We start from the raw sequence: 26,599 nt of genomic DNA, 5'->3' as shown, positions 1-26,599 counted from the left end.
GAAATTGGCAGTGCTCAACATGAATCTCCTCACAGGATCCTTGCTAATAGGTGTTAGCTGGATTAGAATCATAAATCATGGAGTGGTGTGGGTTGGAAGGGACCTTAAAGATCATCGAGTTCCATGGGCAGTGACACTTTCCACCAGACCAGGTTGCTCAAAGCCCCATCCAGCCTGGCCTTGAAAACTTCCAGGAGGGCGCATCCATGACTTCCTGGGCAATCTGTGCCAATGTCTCACCACCCTCAGAGTAAACAATTTCATGCTAAAGTCTATTCTAAACCTCCCCGCTTTCAGTTTAAAACCATTACCCCTTGTCCTATCGCTACACTCCCTCCCCATCTTCCCTGTAGGCCCCCTTTAAGAACTCGAAGGTCCCCTAGAGCCTTCTCTTCTCTAGGCTGAACAACCCCAACACTCTCAGCCTGTCCTCATAGGAGAGGTGATCCAGCCCTCTGATCATCTTTGTGGCCCTCCTCTGGACCCGTTCCAACAGGTCCATGTCCTTGCTGTGCTGAGAACTCCAGAGCTGGACACAGTACTCCAGGTGGGGTCTCACGAGAGCAGAGCAGAGGGACAGAATCACCTCCCTGGACCTTCTGGCCATGCTTCTTTTGATGCAGCCCAGGATGTAGTTGGCTTTCTGGGCTGCGACTGCATGTTGCCAGCTCATGTCAAGCTTCTTGTCCATCGACACCCCCAAGTCCTTGTCCTCAGGGCTGTTCTTAATCTGTCCTTCTCCCAGCCTGTGTTTGTGCTTGGGATTGCTGTGACCCAGGTGCAGGACCTTGCACTTGGCCTGGTTGAACTTCATGAGGTTTGCATGGGCCCACCTTTCAAGCTTCTCTGGGGCCCTCTGGATGGCATCCCTTCATCACAGTGTGTGAACCACAGCACAGAGTTTGTTGTCATCAGCAAACTTGCTGAGGATGCACTCAATCCCACTGTCCATGTCTCTGACAACGATGTTAAACAGCAGAGGTCCCAATACTGACCCCTGAGGAATGCCAGTTGTCACTGGTCACCACTTGGTCATTGAACCACTGACTGTGACTCTTTTAAGTGTGACCATCCAGCCAATTCCTTATCCACCGAATGGTCTATCTGTCAAATCCACATCTGTGCGATTTAGAGTCAAGGCTGTTGTGCAGGACAGTGTCAAATGCTTTGCACAAGTCCGGGTAGATGGCATCTGTTGCTCTTCCCTTATCCACCAATGCTGTAATGCCATCATAGAAGCATTTGCCAGGCATTTTTTGCACTTAGTAAAGCAGTGTTGGCTGTCACCCTTCTTTGGTCTGTAGAGTGGCTGTTGCAATGTAGAGGAAGAAAAATGTGGTGAATTTAATGACACCTGACCCCTTCCAAGGGCTGTAAGAATAGATATGGGACATTGTGTCCATTGTTTCCTCCCCACATTTTTATTCTAAAACCCTTAGCCCTGTGCTATACTGAGGCCAAGCTCAGTCCTGTCTGAGCTTCCCAGTGAATGACTTTGTTTGAAACAGGTTGATGGCTGAAGTGTCTTTAGTAAACTAAATTACAGCAGCGTTCGTGGAGTTAAATTGACTTTCTAGAATGGTGCTTTTACCCTTGCATGGTGTCCTTGCTCATCCTAAGCTTTTGCTGTGGAAGCTGGTAGCACATCAGCTGCTCAGCATTTGTGGGTAAGCAAGAACACACCTGGCCTCGCTAATGACTCTACTCAGTGCCACTTAAAGGCTGATCAGAGGTGAGGGCTGTGTTTACAAAGTAAAAATTGCACTAGTTTGAAACACAGCATGCAGTCGCAATGAAACCTTAGCCAGAAGGCAATTCTCAGCATATTTTAGGATCCCAGGATCAGTGATATCCATAATAGTTTGCTTACTCACCACTGGCACTTGAAGCACCAAGACTTGTTAGCTATCCCATGACTGACCTTCAGGATCTCTTAAGCATCTTTCTCTCTGCTTTTTGTTGCTGTGAGGACATCTGCCTGACCATCTAGATACCCAAACCTCTTACAGCAGAAGAGATTAGAAATTGGCAGTGCTCAACATGAATCTCCTCACAGGATCCTTGCTAATAGGTGTTAGCTGGATTAGAATCATAAATCATGGAGTGGTGTGGGTTGGAAGGGACCTTAAAGATCATCGAGTTCCATGGGCAGTGACACTTTCCACCAGACCAGGTTGCTCAAAGCCCCATCCAGCCTGGCCTTGAACACTTCCAGGATGGCGCATCCATGACTTCCTGGGCAATCTGTGCCAATGTCTCACCACCCTCAGAGTAAACAATTTCATGCTAAAGTCTATTCTAAACCTCCCCGCTTTCAGTTTAAAACCATTACCCCTTGTCCTATCGCTACACTCCCTCCCCATCTTCCCTGTAGGCCCCCTTTAAGAACTCGAAGGTCCCCTAGAGCCTTCTCTTCTCTAGGCTGAACAACCCCAACACTCTCAGCCTGTCCTCATAGGAGAGGTGATCCAGCCCTCTGATCATCTTTGTGGCCCTCCTCTGGACCCGTTCCAACAGGTCCATGTCCTTGCTGTGCTGAGAACTCCAGAGCTGGACACAGTACTCCAGGTGGGGTCTCACGAGAGCAGAGCAGAGGGACAGAATCACCTCCCTGGACCTTCTGGCCATGCTTCTTTTGATGCAGCCCAGGATGTAGTTGGCTTTCTGGGCTGCGACTGCATGTTGCCAGCTCATGTCAAGCTTCTTGTCCATCGACACCCCCAAGTCCTTGTCCTCAGGGCTGTTCTTAATCTGTCCTTCTCCCAGCCTGTGTTTGTGCTTGGGATTGCTGTGACCCAGGTGCAGGACCTTGCACTTGGCCTGGTTGAACTTCATGAGGTTTGCATGGGCCCACCTTTCAAGCTTCTCTGGGGCCCTCTGGATGGCATCCCTTCATCACAGTGTGTGAACCACAGCACAGAGTTTGTTGTCATCAGCAAACTTGCTGAGGATGCACTCAATCCCACTGTCCATGTCTCTGACAACGATGTTAAACAGCAGAGGTCCCAATACTGACCCCTGAGGAATGCCAGTTGTCACTGGTCACCACTTGGTCATTGACCCACTGACTGTGCCTCTTTTAAGTGTGACCATCCAGCCAATTCCTTATCCACCGAATGGTCTATCTGTCAAATCCACATCTGTGCGATTTAGAGTCAAGGCTGTTGTGCAGGACAGTGTCAAATGCTTTGCACAAGTCCGGGTAGATGGCATCTGTTGCTCTTCCCTTATCCACCAATGCTGTAATGCCATCATAGAAGCATTTGCCAGGCATTTTTTGCACTTAGTAAAGCAGTGTTGGCTGTCACCAATCTCCTTCTTATTTTCCATGAGCTTGAGCATAGCTTCCAGGAGGATCTGCTCAATGATCTTTCTGGGCATAGAGGTGAGATGGCTGGCCTCTAGTTCTCCAAAATTTCCTTTTTTTCCTTTTTTTTTTTTTTTTTAATGGAGGTGATGTTTCCCCCTTTCCAGTCAGTGGGTACTTCACCGGTCTATCACATCTTCACAAATACTATCAAAGTCCATTGGGACTCTTTTTTTCCATTGGGCAACAACTGTGTTGCTCACATGCCATCGATGAAATGGGAGGCTCAGCCTCTGCAGGAATTACTTTTAATGATCATTAAGTACTATCACATATAAAGCCAAGCTGTTTAGATGGTATAGGCCATCATCTAATTAAAGCAACATTTATGGACAACATTGTGAAATAACATGTGGCAAAAATGAAACTGTATAAGATTATTAGTGTTTTTTTCTTCCACCTAGTTTGCATATTTTACTGCAAGGAGAGAATTGTCTCTGGTTCCAAGTTTACATCTGACTTGTTTGGTTTGTCTGTTTTACTTGTCTTATGAGGTATTACCCTTACAAGAAAGAATCAGAAACACCTGTAGTCTGTTCCTGCAAGGCAGTGTGTAATGAAAATTTTTTTAGTTGAGGATTTAAAATGCTTTTAAAATTTGTCCTGACAAGCTAACTTGAAATGTTGTATTTTCCTTTCATTTGAGGATTTTTTTTATTTTTCAGCAAAATTGTTAAAAAAAGATTGATACACAGAAAAAGCATTTTGCAAAGCCAGATGCTTTTCAATTGAAAATTCCTGCAGAAACCCTTCTATGAATTTACGGGAACCTTAATCTGGTCCTAGCTATAACAGCTAATTAGTCTCGGAATAAATATAGCATGAGCACTCCATAATAGAGATGAGGCACAGTTATTAATTATTAATAGTCAATGCTGTAAGGCTGGAAGATAAGTACTCAGGGGAAGATCTTTCCTAAAACCTAAATTGAAATATGCAAACAAATATAGGGGTGGCTATTTTCAGAAGTACTAGCGATGACTAGGTGTTTATCTTCCCCTGACACTCAGAGAGCATTAAGCACCTAATTGCTGTGTCTTTGAAAATCTCCAAAAATTATAAAGTAACTGCCTAGTTTTCTGGAAGATTCAGCTGAATTGCCTACACGTTTGCAATCTTCCACCAACAGAATGTCACCACAGAAATTTGAGCTTCTAAAATCTGCTTGTCAGTTCCTTGACCTCCAAGTGAAAGTCTAGACTGCTTAACTGTGCATTGTCTTTTCAATGCATTTTTAACCCATGAAAGTCAGGTTGTAGTGAAACATGTTTGCTTTTGGACTTGCATTCCTGGGGGTTTGGTGCACTGCATGAGGAATTTCACCCATGTTTCCCCTTTTTCATTATTCTTATGGTGAATTATGAGGGTTTCATATTTGCAAATTAGCTTTTTTTACTTCTGACCTTTTGTTAGAATAGGTAATTGACTTTTTCAAATAGCTGTAAATGCTATTTGAAGCACCTGGTCTGTCCTAGTATTTCAGCCTGGCCTTTCAAAAGGAAATATCAAACCAATTGTGTTGTATTTAATACAACAAAATAGTTGTTGTATTAAAAAGTGAGATGACTTTTTACTCTCAGTTCCCTGGGAACTGTACAGCATGGCTCACTCTCCAAGCTCCTTTGAAACTGAATCTTCAGCTAGGATTGCCTTGATCCTGGCGGAGCTGGGGTAGGCATATGGATAAGTTAAGGAAAGTAAACTTGCCTGTGTGTCTTAACTAGTTTCCTATCTGTGAATTAATTCTGGGTTATGTATCTATAGAGTACTGCAGACTGTATCAAACTTCTTAAATTGCCTTACCTTTTTATGAATAACCCTCAACCCTGATTATTCAGGGAAAAATGCATAAATAATGTATCTGTGTGATCTAAAAAAGAACGAAACGAGCTAGATATTTCTGGTAAGTTGATGAATCAGTCATTACTTTCTCAATTCTGTTTCTTTCTTCTTTTCCCAAAAAAAAAGATACTGGGGAGAGGAAAGAGGTGAAGAAATAGATACTAGAAAGAAATTATTTACAGTGAGGGTGGTGAGGCACTGGAACAGGTTGCCCAGAGAAGTTGTGGATGCCCCATCCCTGGAAGTGTTCAAGGCCAGGCTGGATGGGGCTTTGAGCAACCTGCTCTAGTGGGAGGTGTCCCTGCCCATGGCAGGGGGGTTGGAACTCGATGATCTTTGAGGTCCCTTCCAACCCAAACCATTCTATGATTCTATGATTCTATGAAATGGTGTGGGGTTGGTGGTGGTTCTTGTTTGAAGTTTCGGGTAGTTGTTTTTTTTGTTTTGTTTGTCTTTTGAGTACCAGGGTTCTGTATCAGTCTTTCAGTGATAAGTGAACTTCAAACAGAAATGCATAGTACTGCTTATCTCCAATACTGCAGTAAACTATATGCAGGAGTTTCTGAGTAGCCATAGCGTACAAGCTGCAAATATTTGAAAATGTTCTTTCCAAGTTATTTGTTTTGTTGGAAGTGCTGTTCCAGAAAACTAATTTTCACTTATCCCTGATTTTGACTGAATTCTTAAGAAGTCATGATTTTTAAAATAATAATTTTCTCTCACCTTTTAACAATTCCTACAAAATATCTTCCCCCAGTCTTTCTCTTTAGTAGAATTACTATAAGTTATGAGAAAAACAGTAGGTGATATAGGATATTTAAAATAATACATATAGTGTAAAAAATGCTAAGTTTTCTTTTTGCAGTAAACAGTAGGTTTTTAGAGCTAGAATGAAAAGGGTTAAAAATGAAACCCCTTAGTACAAGGCCTTCCAGTGTTGATTATGCTTATTAAAACTGAATACTTTGCTTTTTGACCAGCTGCTTCTGCAGCACAAATCTCACATTAGTGTGGAGATTTTTTGCTTACAGGAAAAATCCCAGTGTTGGCTGTGGTCAAAAGTGGCACTTGAATATCAGCATGTTCTTTTGTCAATCAAAACATCCTCCTAAACATTTCAGCTAGTGTTAGCAGGGGATGTGCTAAGGCTCTTATCTAAAATGTGAGCTCAGCTTTTCGTCACGGAATATTTTCCAGGAGAATAAAGAAATTAAAGTTTTCCTGCTATTGCAGTCCTTCCCTGGAAAGTTATACACCAATTAGTAGGTGTCCATTCCTCTCTGTTGTGCATTGACTGTCTGCAGCGTAAACATTTCATGGAAAAGTGCATTCTTTTTCCCTTCAGATTTTTAGGTCTTGCTAGAAGAGAACAATAGCTTGTGTTCTGAGGGTGCTTACTGAGAATGGAGTCACATATTTATACATGCTTTAGTTAGAAGAACTGTAGAAGACAGCATTAATGAACAGATGATGTTAACATTTCTGAACAGTCTGACCTACTGTCCAATATGATCTTTCTTCTGGAAAAAAACAGCTGAAAGTGTAAGACTGAAATGTCTGCTGCAAACTTATAAATAGAACCTGTCTCCTTTAAATTTGTCTTTGAAATATTAATCTTATTTTTATCTCAACTACAAGCAGTGGTAACATCAAGCATGCTTACACAGTGCAATTCCAGTGTTAAAACAGTATGGAGGTGCTTTTTCCAGTTTATGTAAGTCTCAGTGAAACAAAAATCCTACTTCCTATTTTTGGTACCACATACATCTACAAGCATGTTGTTGTCTGCTGTGATCCATATTAACCTCTGCTTTCTGCTTTGCCTTTCCAGCACTGGCTTGAGCCCAACAAGTCTATCTTCAAGCAAATGAAATGTAAGTGCTGATAACTCATGTTTTTAAACTGATTTTGAAATGACCAAAGGTTTTCCTGTGCTTCCATGCAGTAATTTGGAATATGCTACATTTGTTTCCTGGTGCCAATAGGCCCTTCACATCCTATCTGGGGTCCTAAAAACTCCATGTTACCCTCATTTCAGTGTCTCACAGTGCTCTCTGCACATGAAGAACTTTCCCTTATTGCTCAAGGCTGGAGCCAGAGGCCAGCTGATGTGTGTGGGGTGGCAGATCTAGTGGGAAGACCTGTGTGTGCTACGTCTCATTTCCCATCAGACACAATCAGCCCCTGGGAGGTTGTGATAGGCTGTGGAGTGTGGCAGTCTGAAGCGGTGAGCTCCTGCCACAGGCAAGTGGAAAATTACAATTGTTATTTCAAAAAGGACTCCTCAAAATAAGAAGGTGCTTTTTGAATTATCTCTTTGAAATGTTATGGTCTGGCTCATCCTTTCCATTAAATGGGCCAACTGTGAAGACTTCTTCAGGAAGCAGAACTACTTCGGTACTCAGAAGTTTATATCCAGCAGCGGAAGAGCGTGTTTATTTGGCAGTTCTGGAGACTTAGTTTAAGCTAAGTACAAGGGGCCTTCTGTGTGGGAGGCAGTGTATTTGTTTTAAAATGTGATGAAGCTTAAGAGATTGTCTGATATGTTAAAACAGTTAATTCTGGGTGTTGGCTGGACTACATGGAATACTTCAAGAAATTCATCTATTAATGCAGCAGTAGCATATATTGCAGCAGGTGCATACATGCGCATATAAGCATGCACACATACACCTAGCATATTCAGTGTGGACTCTTTATAGGCTAGTGATTAGGTAGCTGGAGCGTTTTCTTGTGAAAAAATGAGTTCAAGAATGTCAAGCTAAAACTAAGTAGTGTGCAGTGCTAGTGAGGAAAGAAAAGAGGAACTGTAATAATTACAAATTATCTTTATCACTTTCTTCCTTCCAGTGCATTACCAAATGTAGAACAGAGTTTTCTCAAAGTATTCTCTAATCTACATTTATATCACTGCTTTTGTCCAACAAAGTGTAAGGGCTTATGCTTCTTTTTGCACTTTGCATAGCAACATGGTGAGGAACTCTGCAAACAGATGCATTCACTGAGCGTGTTTTGATTTAGTCAAAACAACTCTATCAGCATATAGATGTTGCCTAAATGTGACTGATGATACTCCATAAATTCCACAGATGTAGTGATGTAATCACTACAAGCCACACAAGCCCCTTGTGTGGCTTTTAGGATAGAATCCTGATCAAAACTCTGAAGACTGAAAAATGAAAGCATAGATAAAAAGCAAAATAAAATGCAATTAGTATGAGGTTATTTATCACAGTGAAAAGGTCTCAACAACAGCAAAAGAGAATGAGATGCTAGCAAAGGTGGTGTGTTATCCGCTGTAGATTTAGGACACAAAACTAGAATTAACCATGTGATTGGCTTTTCATGAACAACTTCAGTTTAATGCTGGTGTAACTCAACTTTATCTTTTGTTACAGATGAAGAACACTAGTTACTACAATAACCTTTAAGGAAACAAAACAAGGAGATAGATATAGATTTTATATGCATGTGTGGAATCCACGTAGATTATACGTAAATATATCTTTTGCTCCCACAGGTTTCAAGGACTTTTTTGTAAGTATTTCACATCAGGAATCACTTTATTTTTCTAAAAATATGCTATATTAATGTAGAATACTAAACATTTTCTAAAGACACAAGGTAATTTGTATCTTATCTAAAAATACTCAGTTTACTATGAAAAGGTTTAGACTCAGAAGAAGAAATTACCAATATGTATTTGAAAAGCATTGCAGTCTCAGGTGACACAAGCGAGGACTGAAATTAGTAGCAGGTGGAAAGTGTGAAAACTGAAGCAAGGAAGTGACTGGTTAATAGAACATACATTATGTATATGACTTCTGGAAGAATTGGTGGCAGAAAGCTATTCACAGTGACTATATTAGATTAGGAGTTAGATTAGGAGTTTCATTTTCTTTCTTTGTTATTAAGGAATTCAGAAAACAGTGAAATGATCTGTTTTGTAAGAATGGACTTTCATTTCCTCTGATGCAAGAGTAGGCTGTGTTAATACTAGTGGTTCAAAATGTTCTAAATTTAGTTTAATGCTCAGATTTACATAGGATTACAGAGCACTTCATGCATGCAGTGAAACTTAAAAATGCTGCATGCTTGATCTCAGCTACCATTTGTGGGGAATTTTATTTTCCCCCAGCACAGTAACAAGTTTTTCAGTGTATTTATTCATGCAGCTCAGTATTGACAAATATTCAGAGCAGAAAACAAATGACAGGGAGTAATGTTCTAATGCACATTTCAGTAGGTACTAGATCTCATGGGCCTCGCAGTACATGAATCATTCAAGCATAATCCCTCTATATAGTCAGTTGTACAGAAATCACAGTTTGGCAGTTACATGTTTCTGACGGTGGGAGAGAATGTTGTATGTTTGAAGCTCTGAAATCTGCAGAGCTTTTTGTGTGATGTGCTACCATTTTAATTTCTTTATCTTTGGCAAAGGTTGCTTTAATTTTGTATTTATTAATACTGGGATATGACATAAGGTATCTTCCAAAATATTTTCTATTTTGGCTTACCACATATGAAACCATATTTAAATGTGTCATATTTAAATGCAATACAGGAAGAATGAAGGCATGGCATCTTTTTTTGTCTTAGCATCTACCTTTGCATTTTCCATCTTCACTGGAATGAAGTGTATCATATGATGTGTAAAGTCTAGATCTGTGCCTGAAGCATTTTTACCACTAATTTTGTTTGAGGGGAAATTTTAGTCTCTGGGAAATGTCTTGAACCACTTCCAGTCTTGTTTGTACTGGTTGAAGCCAGGTGGTGGCCAGTGATCAGTAGCTGTGAGCACGATGCTTCCAATAGCATGTTGAAAAACTCTCTGGAAGGTTGCCTGAGGTAGCTGCATCTTTGTGGTTCTAGATAAAGACCTTTTTAAACCAGTTTTTCTGTTCTTTTGCATATTTTTGGGTACACTGTTATTGTCTCCCACACGCTGACAGTAAAGTTCCTCTCCATTTGTCTGTCTTGGGTTTTTTTTTTACTCATTTTCTGTCCAGGAATATCCTGGTGTAAATCCTACCAGTCCCAGCAGGACTGCTGCTTAAGTAAATAACAGATTTTTCCCATGCACCTTCCCTCTCTCTTTTTTCATTAATTTTAAAGGTTATTCTGTATAATAAGTATGCATCTGTCCTGTAACCAGCTTTGTGGTTATACCCACAAATATATAGGTTTTGTTCTTGATGACAGTGGAGCAGAATCAGTTCTGTTGCTTTGATGTGCAGGAGTTCAAAATTTGCATGTTTTTGTTGCTGCCTTGCATCTCAAATGATCTGAGGCTAAATTTGGGTAAGGTAGTGTAGTTCAGAGAGTATGTAACATCAAGGAGACATGTTGCAATGTTGCATTCTTAGGGCTATGAAGATAATTTAAAGATCTGCATTTGGCTTTCAGTATCACTCTCTACTCCTTTAATCACAAAACTCAGCACTGCCAGTACAGCTCATTACAGAAGCTAGTATTTGTGCTGGATGAAAAGCAGGTTGTTAAAAACAAACAGGAAACCTTTGCAAAAGTAGCAGCTAAGCAACTTCTGTCCTTCTCCCTCTTTGGTTCACACTTCTAAAACTTCAGTCAGGTTTTTCACCAGCTTTTAAAAACGATTATTCTTTTACATAAATATTTTTTCTTATTGTTTCAGATTGTCTTTCTATGAAGAAAATAATATGAATGTGTCGGTTTTCTCAGGCTTATCAGGCCCTATAAGCTCTTCATCTACACAGAAGACAAATGATTCAGTGGGCTTTGCTTAAAAACGAATGCACGTGAGACTCGGACCCTTACACATTGGTGTCTGCGCCAAGGGGTGCAGCACCCACATCGCTCTTTGTACTGGTGAGGGTGTTAGAGGTTTGTTTTTTAGCTAGGAGCTCCTTACTGTTTCTTGTACGCTGGCCAGTTTGTCTTAGTTAAACGCAACTGAAATAAACCTTAAAAACATACAATCAGTTGCCTGGAAACCTTCCACACTGTGTGTGTAGTTCCTTCATGAGGGTCTAGGTCATGACTGGTTTCAGCGTTTGATACCATTTGAATGGTTTAATTTGTTCTTTTGCCTTCATCTCGTATGTGCTGTTACCACATAAACTGGCAAATTGATAGGCCCATTGCAATGGAGTTTGCAGTCAGTACTATTCTCCACGCTAAAGTCCTTTGAAATTATTGTAATTGTGAATCTTTTTTAGTGATGAAGCAAAGGCTGTGATGGTAGGATATTCTGACAAAGCCTTGGGCATTTCACTGTAGCAGCTGGTCCTTATCTGACAGATAAAGGACTGCTCTGAAAGAAAAGGCTTATAGCTATTATAAAACAGATTATATTCAGGCTAGTTTTGCGTTGAAGAAATGCTCTTCTGCAAATTGAGTTCTGTTTTGGGAAGGTTTGTTGTTAATGTTTCCACTTTAATGTGTGAGTAAGTGGTAGAAAGTAATTTTGCTTTCAAGGAATTGAGGAATTGTCTGGCTTGACAGTCTCATCTCTTGAGCTGATACAATTCACTGCTTGTCTTGCTTTCCACTTAAATAATATTGTGAATTAGAGAATGTGAGGTTCTTATGCGTGTTTCTCCAGTGCTGTAAAATGTATAAAACAAAGGCCTTACTTAATGTTTACCTATCATCAAACACGTTTTTGGAGGAGCATTAGGCTTATGATCCATTTCAAAATTAAGACGGAGAGGAAAGTGAATAGCTGTGGGGGTTTCCTCCATCCCGTTTCAAATCTTCATTGTTTGCGGCTGGTTTTCTAACTGAGGAAGAGGAACAGAGAAAGAGGACCCTGTTCCCTTCTGTAATTGCAAGGTACCTTCTCATGTCATCTCCAGAGATAAATTGGATGGAGGGGATCATACTATTTTTAACATTTCCAGTTGCAGGTCCGGGTTGTGCCCTTCCTGCAGGTGTTGCTGAGAAAGGAGCTCCGTTCAGCTGGCTGCAGCGGCCTTGTTTTGCGGTGCTTGCTGCGCCGCTGAGGAGGAGCGTCCTCACAGAGGCCCGAGCCCAGGAAGAGGTTTGCAAAGCAGGCCTCAAACCGAGGCCTACGCCCCTTGCCAGATCTATTTTGTGCATTGGTGTATGCTTCTGCCACACACTGCCCTTCTTCCACAAGGAGAACATTTCCTATTATAACCTTTGCTGTTAACTGGATGTGGGCTGTTTTTGAAGCGCGGTGTATGCCATCCTTTCCTCACTCTGATACTCTTTCCGTATGGGTCAGCTGTTGCTTTTATGTGGTGGCCACATACTGCCAGAGTGTGGCTCTTCTACTGTAACTTTTACAGGGTTTTTTTTCCTTTCTTTTTACCACAGCCAACGTTTCAGTCATTGACATCCAAAAATTTGCGTAAAATGCAGTGCATTTTTAGGGCCATGGAGTAGACTTGTACTATCTAGGGCCCTGCAGAGCCATGTGCTAGCTTTTCTTATTTCTGCGTCACTGTTTCAAGCACAAACTACTTCTAAATCACCCAGTAAATTTAAAAGTCCTTTTTTTTTTTTTTTTTTTTTTTTTTTTTTTTTTTTTTTTTTTTTTTTTTTTTTTTTTTTTTTTTTTTTTTTTTTTTTTTTTTTTTTTTTTGTCTGAGGAAGAGCTCTTGCTCATTTAGTACAGGTTGGCTCTTCTATTATGTTTTTTAAATGGAACTGTATTCTGAAGGTGCAAGTTTTTCTCCTTTGTGTAGTTTTAAGAAAGCTATTGAGAAGAGATAGAACCATTTAAGGTTACTTATGTTATCTTTTACTTTGTCCAGGCAACATGACTTCTTAGTGTATTACTGGATGGCTGTTTTCGTTTCTGGGACACTGAATTCAGTTTACCTTCCAGTTTACCATTACAGGGCAGGGAGGATATAAGAGTGTCCTCTGTTTTGCAGCCGCTTTCCAGTCACTGTAAGACAATGCTGCAGACACATCTGAGAAGCTGAAGCCCAGGGAGAGCAGTTTCTCTTGCCTTCAGAGGACTTGTACAGATTTGATTAGATTGAATGTTTAGACCATCCCTAGAAAACACTTAAGGCATGTTTTTCTTTCTTCATTTCCTCGTGTTTGTTTCTATTTGTTACTGTTTCCTTGCTTGCTTTGTTTCTGTATTTTTCATCTCTCCATCCCCATCTCTTCTGATATTCCTCCTTGCATCTTAAATGGGTAGTTATTTAAACAAGCAAAAAAATGTGAAATCAGGAGGTTTTGTTGAGGCTGACTGTACTTAAAAAGTGCAACATGAGATCTTGAGAGGGGAAAATATTGCTTCATCTTCAAAAGCAGTTGAACCATCCAAAAGATACCAACCATAACAAAAGATGTAATGCATTTTTATTTATTGTTGCTTTTGTACATTACATGGAACTATGCGATATCCAGAGATGTATTTCTGGAAAACTACAGCATACAGGTAAATACTGCAGTGAAAGTAGCTTCAAGAATATAATGATTGTTGAACTAATTTCCACATGCAGTTTATACAAGTAAGCTTGAGGAGGTGGTAGAGTAAAAGGTTCTGATAGCTTAGTGATTGCTGTTAACAGATTACAACAACTGAAATGTGATTCTGTGTTTCACCTGTTCTCTTCCTCCATTTTCACTGTAATTTCCTTTGCCCTTTTTCTTCTGACTTCCCTTCTTTTGCTCCTGTAAAACCACCATCTCTTCAAGATTTAGAAAAGTTAGATTGACCGTGTGCATTGAGTATACATTAAGACTAATGGACTTTTAAAACTAACTAGAATATAGATCTGTACTTTACTATGAATTAAAGTTTCATGGACGCTTCACTTTAAAAAAAACAAACTAAACCCACAACCCCCCAACTTGTTAAAATTAAGGGACTTTAAATGTTGAGTGTGCAGAAAGTTAATTTCATAGTTAAATATTTTAATAAAGGGATTAAGAATCTGCATTTGGGTCCATAGGACACTCCCAAATGAGCACAGTGATCACAAGTTCCTATTTTGTCTGAAGCCTCAGCTTTTCCTCTGTTTCTGTCCATTGAGAAATGTCTCTGCTGGTGAACAATTTGCTACAGAGGATCCTTGCATGGCTTACTGTGCCTTGCTGCTTGGATAGCAGTTCTGCTTCAGTACTTGCTCCTTCTCTGCGCATTCTCTTGGTGTTACCAGCAGGCCTGCCAGTTACCATGGCTTCTGGAATACAGGTGGGGGTTTTCTCCACACCATTTAGCTTTTGAAGATGTGGTATTTTCCTTCTCACTTTGAACTGAAATTTAAAACATGAACATTACCTGGATACAGATAGCTCTGAGGAGTCTGCCTAGCTGTGTATTGTGCCTGATGTGGTATTTTTAAGCCTTCTACTTGGTTTTCACAGGTCTTTTATCCTAACATGATTATCACAATATGCTTCTTTGATTAGAATAATAGTCTTTGATTTGCTTTCTGTCCCTCCTGTAATCACTGAAAGATCACTGGTTTAGGATTAGATAATATCTTGAATGCTATTAAAGATACAACAGTGGTGTATAAAACTGTGTTCATTAATGTAAAACCAAGAGATGCTTTCTGATTGCAGACTTGAAATCATTCCTATTACCATTATTTTCTTTCGTCCTTTCTTTTTTTTTTTTGGTGAGAAGTGAAAGTATTGTACTTAAGGCCTAGTATTGATCCCGTAGCTTAGGAGTAGGTAAATACTGGAAACAAGCAGTTCTGTTGTCTTAAGCTTCATTAACCAAACTTCATGGTTTCTTCTATTTTTAAGTCTAGGCATTATCTTCATCAGGAATAAAAAAATATACATAGCACCTTTGTATGTCATTGTAACAACACGCAATTGCTCCTGTTTATCTATTGCCAAAAAAAAAAAAAGGCAACTGAAATGTGTTTTGTACTTCTTGGATCAATAATAAGTTTTATGAGGTGCAAAAGCATTTATAAATTGATTTGCATAGGTTAGCTGTATTTTGCATGTGCTTTGGCCTTCTTCTTTGTATGTTCTATTCTTTTAATGTGTAAGTATAATATTTATTGGTTTTGATTGAATCCCTGCCTGATGCTTCAGAACTAACTGTCACACAGACTATTTTTTAAGACACTTGGAAGCCACTCCTTCAGAGTGACTGAGGCAGTGTTTGTTTCCTATTATTCTCACACTTTTTCTTTGTCATATTTCAGCTCATCCACCATATACCATGTGCTTTAGAGTGAAATTCTACCCACATGAACCCTTGAAGATTAAAGAAGAGCTCACCAGGTATTTTTTTGTATATTTGTTTATGCATTTAATGTACATCATTAACAAGTTTAAAACAAAACACTTTGTTGCGTAAGGTAAAATACTGGACTAGACAGACATTTGCACTACTGAGAGCTTGTTTATGTATTGTGATACCTATGGATATTTTAAAGCAGTTTAAGGGGACTTTTCTGTAACATATAGATAGGTAGTCATGCTGTTGAAGAATTTTGAGAAAGAGAGGCAACAGTCACATGCCTCGGCAAGGGTGTTCTTGACTCTTTCGTTAGCAAGGATTGTGGTCTTGAGTAAGTTCCTTTTGTGTCATAGTTTTTCTTTTTGTTGTGTGAAATAAGCAGTGAAGTGTACTTCAGTAATGGCTCTCTAACTCTTTCAACAGGGGACATTATTAGCCTCACTGAATTTTTTTGTGTCTGTCTTTAGGACCACAAACAAGATAGTATTTTTAAAGTACTGATAGACCTAACTGACAGACGAACTGATGTAAGGTGCAATATTTTCATATTTTTGAAGTACAGCTGCTCTGGAGGTTAAGAAGTCTTGTTGCTTACACTGGAATTTTCCAGCCCTTGCTATGAAAAAACACCTGTGCAACCGATCAATCATATTTAACAAGTGGAAGCTTTGTCCTTCCTGCTAGCCATTGTGAATATTGGGTTGCTCTGGGTATTTTTCAGGAAGTGTACTTGGGGGAAAAGATGTAGGAACGTTACAGCTCTTTTGACCTTTGCACCAGCTGTGCAGCACTGTACGTATGCTGTACCACGTTAGTCAGCAGGTCACACCGCTGACTAATAGTTGCATATTGCAGAAGCAACACTTGTTGAACTTTCAAGTTCAAGTGGAACAACAAGTGTTCTCCTTGAACACTTGTTGCCTTGAGTTCTTCACTGATGCTTTCCCTAAGCCATGCAAATTCTTGTGCTCACGAATCACTTCACGACTGCGAGTGATCTTATTATCCTTGGTCTCGTACAGAAAGTTTCAGCAACAGCTTGCATTCTGCTGAATGGTAAGTTTATAGTTTGTATAGAGCAGCTGGAACATGCAATTCATATTATAACTGTTTATCCTGGGTGAAATACTAAAACTGTTAGCTAACAGGTTGTAAACCAGGAAGTCAAGGGATGTTCATTATTTGTTAGTGTTTGTCCTTGGATGAACGTTTTACTTTTTATGAGCCCGAGTATAAACTTCATGTAGACCTTCCTCATTCAGGAGTCTTAATTAATTGATTTTTTTTCCCTGTTAATTACTTGGATACCATCCCAGGAGAAGTTTTATTGAAATGCAAAGCATCTAGAATTAGCTCACTGAAGTGTATTGTGTTGTCAGTATGTTTTAGGCTTTAATGGAACATTTCAAATTAATTTTTAAAGTCAAGCTGCAGCATGAAAAATGTTTTACTGTCTTTTGTTAAAACTAATACTATTAAGACCTTAAAAAGGATAAATATTTTCTCTTTTCATATGTCCACCCTGTGCTTATCGTACTTTTTTGTATCTGATCAGCTTTATAGTTTCTCAGTGTTGCTATCTGGGAAGCTTTGCTTTGTCTCTACCCAAGTCTCTTACACAATAACAAAGTAGGGGAAATGCTCCTGAAATGAGCAAGTGAAGAGTAGTCATGGAATTCACCCCTGAGAATTTGCGTCATCATCTAAAGCAGTGGGTCATATTCAATCTGATGCTATAAGTTGGCTTGACTTAAACTTTTTTTTTTAATTGCAATGATTGGTGAAATTCAAGAGGAAAAAAGTCCAGTAGTATTGGACAGAAGGCAGCCATGAAACTTTGATAGCTCATTGGCTTTTTGGTAGATTTTTTTTTTTTTAAGCTCAGCTCTATTTACTGGCGAGTCACTTTTGTTGCAGCATTCATTTAAGAAGATTTGAAAATAAATTAATAATATTACCACCCTTTGACTTAAAAAGCCATCTGTAGTTCATAGCTGCATGTAGAGTCAGCTGAGTCAGAGTAATAGTGTTTTGCATTTCTCCTACTTTCCGTGCCTAAGAATGTCACAGAGTTGCTGTTTTCTTCAACTGGGTAGAAATCTGACAAGTATCTGTAGTCCCCATTAGGATAATGAAATTAAGATACAGTAAGGCTCATCCTGTCATATTGTCATACTACTCTTTGGTTCAGAATATTAATTAACCCTGTCTAAATCCCCCATGTGGATTATTGTCGATGCAGTCTTTGTAAAAGCTTTATAGGCATAAATCTTTAATGAAGTACCATAGAGACATCAAAGAGATGTACAGATGTTGAAAAGAGCTGGTTTTCCTGCTTTTCCATGGCAATGTCTGATGTTAAAAAATTATCATCTATTCAGTACATGAAGCTGTGTGTGTATGTAGTAAATTGTTTGATTTCTGTGAAAATAGTATAACATGGACAGAAATACCATTCAGAATTTAGATATCACTTACAGGAAGAAAATTGAGTATTTGTCACCTCAGATTACTGCTGCTTCATTTCTGTCCTACCTTTGGTAGGCTGGGCTGGACTGTAATCCTTGAGTTAGTCTACGGTTTTACAGGTGGAACTATTTTCAGGAAATTAAGTTGGAGAATGACCTAGCTGAAGTCATCCCTCTGTCTATGATATTATAGAAAAAAAAAAACCCAACCATAAAAACCTGAAAATGTGTGCACACTGCATGTTCAGAGGCCAGGAGTGCCCTGGGCAAAGGATCGAGCCATGTGCTTGCCTGTCACTGCGTTTTGTTCCACTGCTAAGGACGTCTGTGAATATCATCAGTCACATCACAGTGTTGCACCGGCTTGCTTTCATCTTACTTCATTTTAATTAACAATTGCTTCCAAAGCTATGCTTTTGAAATAAAATCAGTGCCTGCCTTGGGATGTTAAGGCACTTTGAGATATTATTGCAAAATAAGGAATTCCATGGACTCAGGACAAAATTCACACCTCTTGCTGCAGAAGGAGGTTCTGTGTGATCTTTGATCACCATTTTCTCTACAGCCGGCTGGCATTAGGGTTGCAATTCACAAGTTAACTTCAGTGGCCATGGGGGTTGTCACCTTGAACTCTCTTGTGTCTGTATTAACAGACTCCAGACTCCTTGAAACACAATTTGTCAAGAAGGCCCAAATCTTAATGCACTTCAGTGCTTAACGTTCTTAACTCATCTCCTTAACTTGTGTCAACATGGATTTAGATCCGTACTTATTTTTCAGAAATACTGCTTCCTCAGCAAGACAGCATACATGTTTGGAACATATTTGAGAAAGACTAAAGACATATTTTTTAATAGTTAAACCAATCAGGCAGCTTTCCCAATGCCTTTTAAAAATTGTGATGAGAAAGTGTCAAGGATTTAACTTCATTTCCTCGAATGATTGGCCTTCTGAGTTTATTTCAGGTGCACTGAAGGCTCAGCAGATTGCAACATAAACAGTGATTTTGAATTTTTGGGCAGTTTGTGTAATCTTTTAAACAGAGAGAGGTGCTCAACCTTAGTAGAAGAGTGACGTTCCTCTGTGCTGTGGCCATCTCTGAGGGTTTGACTTCATGTGTAGTATCTGGAGGACGTCAAGCTCTTCTGAATGATGCATCTGTGGCTTTCTAGATCTGATTGTCTAGCACTTAAGAGATGACATGAAGCCAGAACAAAGTGCTTCAGTTTCAGAAAAGGGCATTTAACTGGCTTCACTAAGCATCCCTAATGAGAGTAATAACTACTAGTTTTAATTAGGCAGTAGCAACATGACAGGCAGGTCCTCAACATCTCCCTTGTTCCCTGCCATGCATAAACATAATTTTGGTTTCTTTTCTTGTTAAATCAGCGTCTGCTCTGCAGCCAGTTTTCTAGCTGACACTACACAGGGTTTGGGTAGAGGCCTTGAATGCATAAATTTTCAGTATTACTGCTAGTTTCCTTCTCTCCTTATTTTCTTCTTTTTCATCTTTTTGGTGCATTCCACTTGTTTTTCCAGAGAGCATGAAAGGCTTGATGATGAGAAGGGGTTTTCTTTAGCTATGTGCATGGAATCACCTGCAGAAAAAAAGCTATTTATTCCACTATGATGGTCAAGATTGTTCTGCTGCCGTGTCATGCAAAGATATAAAATTGCCATGAAGGAAGTTGTAACTGCAGAGATCATTTATTCTGCAGTACACACAGCATCCCACTACACTCTCTGGAAAGCACAGGTAGTTTTGCTCTGTGCCTGTTTTCACTGTGCTTTGATCACAGGTCAGAGCCCTGGAAGTGTCCACAGCCTGAGATGCTGCGTGTGAACAGAATGGGAACAGTCAGGGAATGTGTACAGAAGGATGCAAAGGCTGGTCGCACTTCGGCACAGATTTTTACTATGTTACAATTTTTCAGTGTTCTTGTTTAGGTAATAAATAAATCAGTGGGTTTTTTTCTTACGTAATAAAGCAGCCAAAGGCCTCATGCCTTCTTAATCTCCAAATCCCTGCATTACACTATGTATGTATAATTAAAATGGGAGAATATAAAGTCATTTGAGGTCCCAAAGGAATGATCTAAAATGCTAGAGATAATACTGTATCAGCAGTAATCCATGATTATTGTAAAAAAAAACCAAAGAAGAGTGCATGGGTGAGTAGCTGGCAGAATTAACCAAAGGTGGATTATTTCAACTAGCTTTCATCATGCACTTTTTTCCTAATCCGTGTTTCCTAATCAAGAAATTCTTCAATCACTGGGCTGTCATAAAACAGTGTAATGACTACTTTGATGCAAGAAAAGCAGATAAAAAACATTTAACTGGAAGTCGCATGACAAAAACTTGGGGTATGTAAACGTGGCAAATTCAAGAGTCCTGAGTGAGCTAGCTTGGCGAGAAAGAGCAATATAGCTGTATGCATGCAATGCTTGACTAGCCCTGTCTCAAACATATGTACTTTATATTGCCTTGTACTAAAATAACCGTCTGGTGCTTTTCTCTCCAGAAGTGGGAGGCCAGCTGAGACTGATAGTGTTCCAGCTGGTTGTTAATACTTGAATATCATACCATTTATTTGTAAGTTGGAAAGTCTTGCAATAAGTTCATCCTTCCAAGGGTAAGCCAATAAGAGGGCCTGGGCTGCCAAACCCTGTTCCAGTCATCATTTAGGAATACTTCGGCCTCTCTGGGTACCCTGTCCTGCTTGTCTTAAGATGTGCAGTGGTACCTAGGTTTTGATGCCTCTGCAAGTCCGCTTCTCCGTTTTGGTTTTCTCGAGGCCATATTGGCAGTTGGCAAGTGAGTTTATAGTGCTAATAGTATTGGACTCATGATTAGATTAAATAGCATAGCTTTTAAAAATGAATGAGGGTTGTTAGTAAGAGCATTTGGTGCTTGCAGGCTTGCAAATAGCATTTGGGGTGGGGAAAAAAATTATCCAGGAGAGTCCTGGATTTTTTGTTGGAGTTTGTGCCTGTGGGAGAAGGAGACCTTACGTGTTCAGAGATCCTCTTGTGGTCTTACTTAGGATGCAGAGGCTAGAGCTAGGTAAAACATTCAAGATGTGATTACACCAAGGTTTTAAAGAGTGATTAAATGCCCCTCTGTCTTGTTCACAGTATCTGTCCTGATGATGCCCAAGTTTTATTGGCTTTTTTGGCTGCTGCTGCGCCCTGAGTTGATGATTTCAGAGACCTGTCTGTGATGACTCCAAGATCTACCTGTCAACTCTGTGTTTTATCAGTAGCTAACAGGGTGATGGCTTTTCTTTAGTTTATAAGTTTACAAACATATCAGTAAGTAGACAAGCAATATATTTTTAGATAATATAGATTTTATCTGTCTTAGCCTTGTTATCTAGGTGGCACTGTAAAGCATAGAAAAGATGTTTTCTTAGTTGTGATACTAAGAGAACTATCATCACTACTTAGTTGGGATGATATCCACTGTTGAAGACAGAATGTGTAGTTAGTGTCCAGAATAATATACATAAAGACCTCATAAATTCTGGAGGAGAAGGGCACTCCAGGCACAATCCAGGCATGCTGTAAACAGGTGCATTTGTCCTCTGCTACTCTGCACCTGAGTATGAACAGTAGCACAGGAAAAAGTTAGTCACTGTGCTGAGATAACAATTTTTGAAACATTGCTGGATCTCTTGAGGTGACTGAGTCTGCCAGCTGGAAAGGCTGCAACAACACTGGGAGAAATGCTTCTTACTGGAGTAAAGTGACTTGAACACAAGAAATAAACACAACGTGGACAAACCACAAAGTTTGGCTGTGGGAAGGCTTTCTTGCCTCATTGACCATCTTAAAATAGGTAAAAAATTTGACTATTAAGCAGTTAGCAACATGGTTTCTGAGGGTCATGAAGCCTGCTTGAAAACAAGAATAGATATTGCTGACCCTTCATCAGCAGTTGAGGGAAGGGCTTGGCTAACCTGGAGTTGAGTCATCTGTATTGCAAACAGATAATAGATGGAAATGAGGTTATTCCAGTGACAGACGTTTGTGAGTGTAAGCGCTGAAGCATACATTTACTAGCTTGCTGGTAAGCCTCAGGACTTAGGGCTGTAAATCAGGCTATAAAGTTGTGCCAGGGCTTTGCAAAAACAGCTGTGGTGGAAGGACAAGAAAAGCAGCAAAATCAGACCTGATTTTGCAAGTTATTTCCGTACGTGTAGGCAATTTTAAGTGCATGCATAAATCTTACTGAATTGAGGAGTCAGATACTCATTCATAGGTCTTCACTGACCTGGGACATTAATTACTTTATCAGGATTATAGGAAGTGTCTGAGGTTGAGCCAGCCTTTGGCAAAGACTGCAACATTGACTTTCAGTCCAAAGTGCATATAACTCCTCCATTTGAAAGAACTCCTTAATGTCTTAGTCTTGTGCCAGGCTGTCCTTCTTGCTTTGAAGATGAGCAGTATCCCATGCAGCTTGCTGTGCGGGTGGTCTCCAAAAACACATCCAGACTCTCTCATTCTGCTCTACGTGGGTATTTCCCTGCTCTTCTTACAAGTGCAAGTGCTTGCCTTGTGTCCCAGACAGCAATTTCTCCAGTCTTCACTATGAAATATGCTCTGTGACTCTTTTCCCCTCTTGAATGCTGCCTTCTGTCCTGGACATATTTCTGTTTTTTTTCCTTTTTCTATTTTTTTTTCCTCAGAAATGGAATGGTTCAAAGAACTACTTGATTAGGGATTTCAGTGATAAAATGCATGCAGCAGCTCAGTAGCACACAATCCTGGTGACAGAAAAAATAAACTTCAATATTTTTATTCAAAAATTATTGATGTAATAGAAAGGTATGTGAACAATTTAAGAGACCTCCCTCACCCACCCCGAACAGCCAATGAAACATTGCAACAACAAACCTCCTTTCATATAAGGGACGAAAAAACAGAGCTTCTTCCTCAGAATAGCAAATTCTAGGGATTATATATTTTAAAGCAAAGAGAGATGAGTAACATCAATGGCCCACATTTGTGACAATAGCTAGCCTACATGGTGGGTTGTATTCAGCTCTGTCATCCCAGAAGGATCACTGGGAAGAAATCAGCTCTGAGGCACAGATGTTCTTTTCCCTAAAATGATATCTTATGTGCTGTGTTGCTTAGATATCCTCTGCTCACTCTTATTTATTTTCTGTTAACATACCTCTCAGCAAAATTGAATATGTATTTGTGTTTTCCCAATTGTTTCAGAAAGGAAATACTCCCTGGTATGTTAGGGAGACAAGACAATGAAAAATTTATTATTCTGAAGTTATGGAAAAATTGTAATGGAATTTTTCTGATTTTTGAACTCTGTTTGGTTTGCTGTTTGGTTTTTTTTTGTGTGTGTGTATTCTGAACAACTTGCAGAGCCAGTGATTTAGCTGGAGGGAATGGTTAGTAATATATTTTTATTAGCTTAATGTGTTGACAATTTAGATTGAAAAAATATATATTAATTTTTATTAAGTAACATTGAGGGGTATTCTTTTTTACAAATTTTAGTAGTTTCATATTGCAAACAGGCTTAAGCAAAAAGTAGTACAATACCAGTGCTTATTCCTGTTTCATTTATTTCCCAGGAAAACAAACCCATTTATTTCTTGCTATTGTGGATGCAGAAATTTAATAATGACATTGCGGATCTTTGATCCTGGTCAGCAGCAAATGATTTGCTTAGAAATGCCACAAGTATGCACACTCCCACTCAAACTCACAAGTTCATCTATATAGCATTTTAGTGGAGTACGTGGAAATGAGGTTTTGCCTTATTCTGAGGAGCTTCAGTTGATGCTGCTGTTGTCTTTGATCCTAGGTGCTGGTGTAGTATCCTAGTCACCCATCACAAACTCTTGCATTTATGGCTGTCCCCCTGTATTAAGAAAACTGGTCTTGAATTCTACTGTATTAATGTATGTGTATTTTCAGGTTTATTCTCATAAAATAAGCATAGATTGGGGGGGCATGGAGACTCCCTGCTATCTCACTTCAGGAACCTAACTTGTGATTTATTGCATAGAATTTGAAAGAGAAAAAGAGGGGGGCTGCCTGACTCTTGAATAGGTGCTTCGAGTCAATTCTTGAAGATTTTCCGTTCTCCCTGGGCTCCAAAGATAATGGCTTGCAATAGGCAGTCAAGGTGGGCACCAGTGTTGCCCAATCCTGTTTCAGGGGAAAGAATTTCCTGCAAAACTAACTCTTACTCTTGTAAATACCAAAATACTCATAGAAAAGTAACTGTTCATAACATTTGCTTCCATCCGTACAGCTGGAAAGTTGGACTGAGCACAGCCCTGAGACTTCAAATTTGTATTTATCCTCTCAGCCTTATGTCTGAAAATGTAGGTTGGGAGCAGTGGGTTAATATGCTTTTCCAGAAGCCTATTTACTTTCGTATCTCTTTATAATAATTTTCCAACTCAGAAACCACCAATGTGCAGTGTCACTGGAGATCTGTTGACCTTACAGCTCAGCTCACAAGCCATGCTTTGAAATCTTGGGACGTCCTTTCATAGCTGGCTTTTTTTTTGACACTTCTTAAAAGATGTGTTTAGCCTCAAGCCTCAAACCTCAAGCTAATGGTCAGTCTGGAGAACCACAACCCAATTTTTCACCATGGCAAGACTTACCAAAAGTTTTCAGATGGAGACTGCTTATTTGCCCAAGTTGTATGTGGTATTTGCATCAATATACTGAGCCTTTTCTGGTAGGCTGTCATTGCAGATTAAGAATTTTACTGCATCTCGTTGAGGCCTTTGGTTCACCCTAAAGCAGATCTTCCCTGGGAAATACTTGTACTGTAGCAGTACCAAATTATGGAAGTGAATTAGTGAGCTGTTACTGCACACTGATTACAGGGAAAAAAAAGGGGGGGTTTTGCAAAATTTGAAAAAAAAAGGCCTTGAAATGCAGGTTTCCTGTAGAAAGTTAATACTCTAGTGCAGTGAAGGGTATGTCCAGAATAAGAACCAATTGCTTTTCCCAGTGATAACTGTCTCGTCTTTATGTAGCATTTAATAGTAATCCAAGGAAGGGAAGAAAGTTTCTCTTGCCCTTCAGATAATACTTCCAGTCTCACTCAAATCTAGAACTGACTGTAAACTTCAGATAAGCTACTTGGTGCAGGAGTTCATGATTACACACAGAACCAAGTAACGGGCAAAATAAGTCTAACATAAATGTTATTCATACAGCATATTTTCATTGGCGGCACTGTAGTTCCAGGATGTAGAGGACTGGCAGCATCAAAGAGTGTTCTGAAGGTCTGCAGAAGCCACTGGGTCTGATAGTACCCTCTAGATAATTGACTTTATCTGACTAAAGCAATGCTTAAATGGTTTATTTTCCCAGAGGGATGAAGCTGCTGAATGGTGCAGCTGCAACCAGCTATGAAGCTGGGAAAGGAGCTGTGAGTGAATCACTGGGCCGTGAGTTGGTCCATCATCTCTCAGAGGCTGCTCTCTTGGGGAGGAAGCAAAAGAGAAAGCGATGGCCTCACAGCTGTGCCTCTCCTCTTGCTGTTAGAAATAATATGGTCAGAGGCAGAGGGCAGGTGGAAGGAGCCTTTTGTTTTCTTCTCCCCAGTTCTTCTGGAGGAAGAAGAGCTCTGAGAGGAATGGGAGAGGTTCCTACCAGGCAGGTCCTCTGTGCCTGCTGCCTCTCTCAGTGGGTCACTTCTGCCCCAGAACTTGAAAACTTATAAAAAGAAAAGGAAAGAAATCCTGTGGTCAACGTGCTACTTTGTCTATAGCAATAGAGATATCATTGTGTAAACCTGTATTTGATGAGAGAGGGTATGCTCAAACAAACTTACGTTACTGTGATTTATCTCACGCTACTAATGAGCATTTTAACAGCTGTACATTTTAAGTAAAGTACTCTCCATGCTATCTCTTAGTGGGGTTTTTTTTGTGTTGTGGGGTTTTTTTGTAATCTGTTGACATTATTTCATTGTTACTGAGAATAATCTTGTCTTACATCTGGTTTTTCCTGTGGTTGTGCTTTGCCTCTTTTTCCTGCTATTTAAGATAGCAAGAGAGAGATCCAGAATAGTCACAGAACTAGTTTCATACTGATAAGTTAATTCTGTTATTAAAAGATGCCACATCATCTCCTAATTTTTCTAATTATATTTCAGATACCTCTTATATCTACAAATAAAAAGAGACATTTTCCATGGCCGTTTGCTGTGTTCTTTTTCTGATGCTGCCTACCTGGGTGCCTGTATTGTCCAAGGTAAGTACAAGCAACAGGCTTTTTAAAATATGTAAATCATAGGTGTGTTCAGTGGAAAGAGAAACTCAAAAATAATTGTGGAAATGTAGGTAGCAATAAGATACATATTTTTTAAGTTGTACTGCTTCCCTGCATTAACATGAACTGTGAAGTGTTTTAGTTACTTCAGCCATTTAGCCAACTAAACCAAACTGGAACTTAAAAAAACATTAAAAACAACGGGTTGTCTTAGCATTTAAATGAAAAAGTATAGCCTCCGTATTAGATTTCGGTTATAAACAAAGCAGAATTTTGTTCTGAATCTTGAATGTAAATGTATCCTATTCCATTTGAACTATGCAGGAACAAGTATCTTTCAGTGCCCCTTCTTATGGTAGACAAGACTTGCGTGATGATGGAATCTCTAACAAAAAACACAAGTTGTAATTCAAGGAACAAGGTCTTTCTGTCCAGCCCTCTCCCTGCCCCCTCCTCCCTCCCCCATCCACCA

At 39.6% G+C, this 26,599-nt stretch overlaps 1 protein-coding gene across 1 annotated transcript in view; it reads left to right on the top strand.

Annotated features, from left to right (window-relative positions):
* The window catches only part of FRMD3 (FERM domain containing 3), an 81,178-nt gene that overhangs the window by 9,332 nt on the left and 45,247 nt on the right, over positions 1–26,599 (top strand). The window contains exons 2-4 of the mRNA XM_014936833.1: positions 7,041–7,083; positions 15,349–15,427; positions 26,012–26,109. Coding sequence (XP_014792319.1) covers positions 7,077–7,083; positions 15,349–15,427; positions 26,012–26,109 — 184 coding nt within the window. The 5' untranslated portion in view covers positions 7,041–7,076. The remainder of the gene's footprint in view (positions 1–7,040; positions 7,084–15,348; positions 15,428–26,011; positions 26,110–26,599) is intronic.

This window comes from Calidris pugnax, unplaced genomic scaffold, assembly GCF_001431845.1.
Source record: "Calidris pugnax isolate Ruff unplaced genomic scaffold, ASM143184v1 scaffold2, whole genome shotgun sequence".
NCBI classification, from domain to species: domain Eukaryota; kingdom Metazoa; phylum Chordata; class Aves; order Charadriiformes; family Scolopacidae; genus Calidris; species Calidris pugnax.
This window is presented reverse-complemented; position numbering and strand designations above follow the sequence as displayed.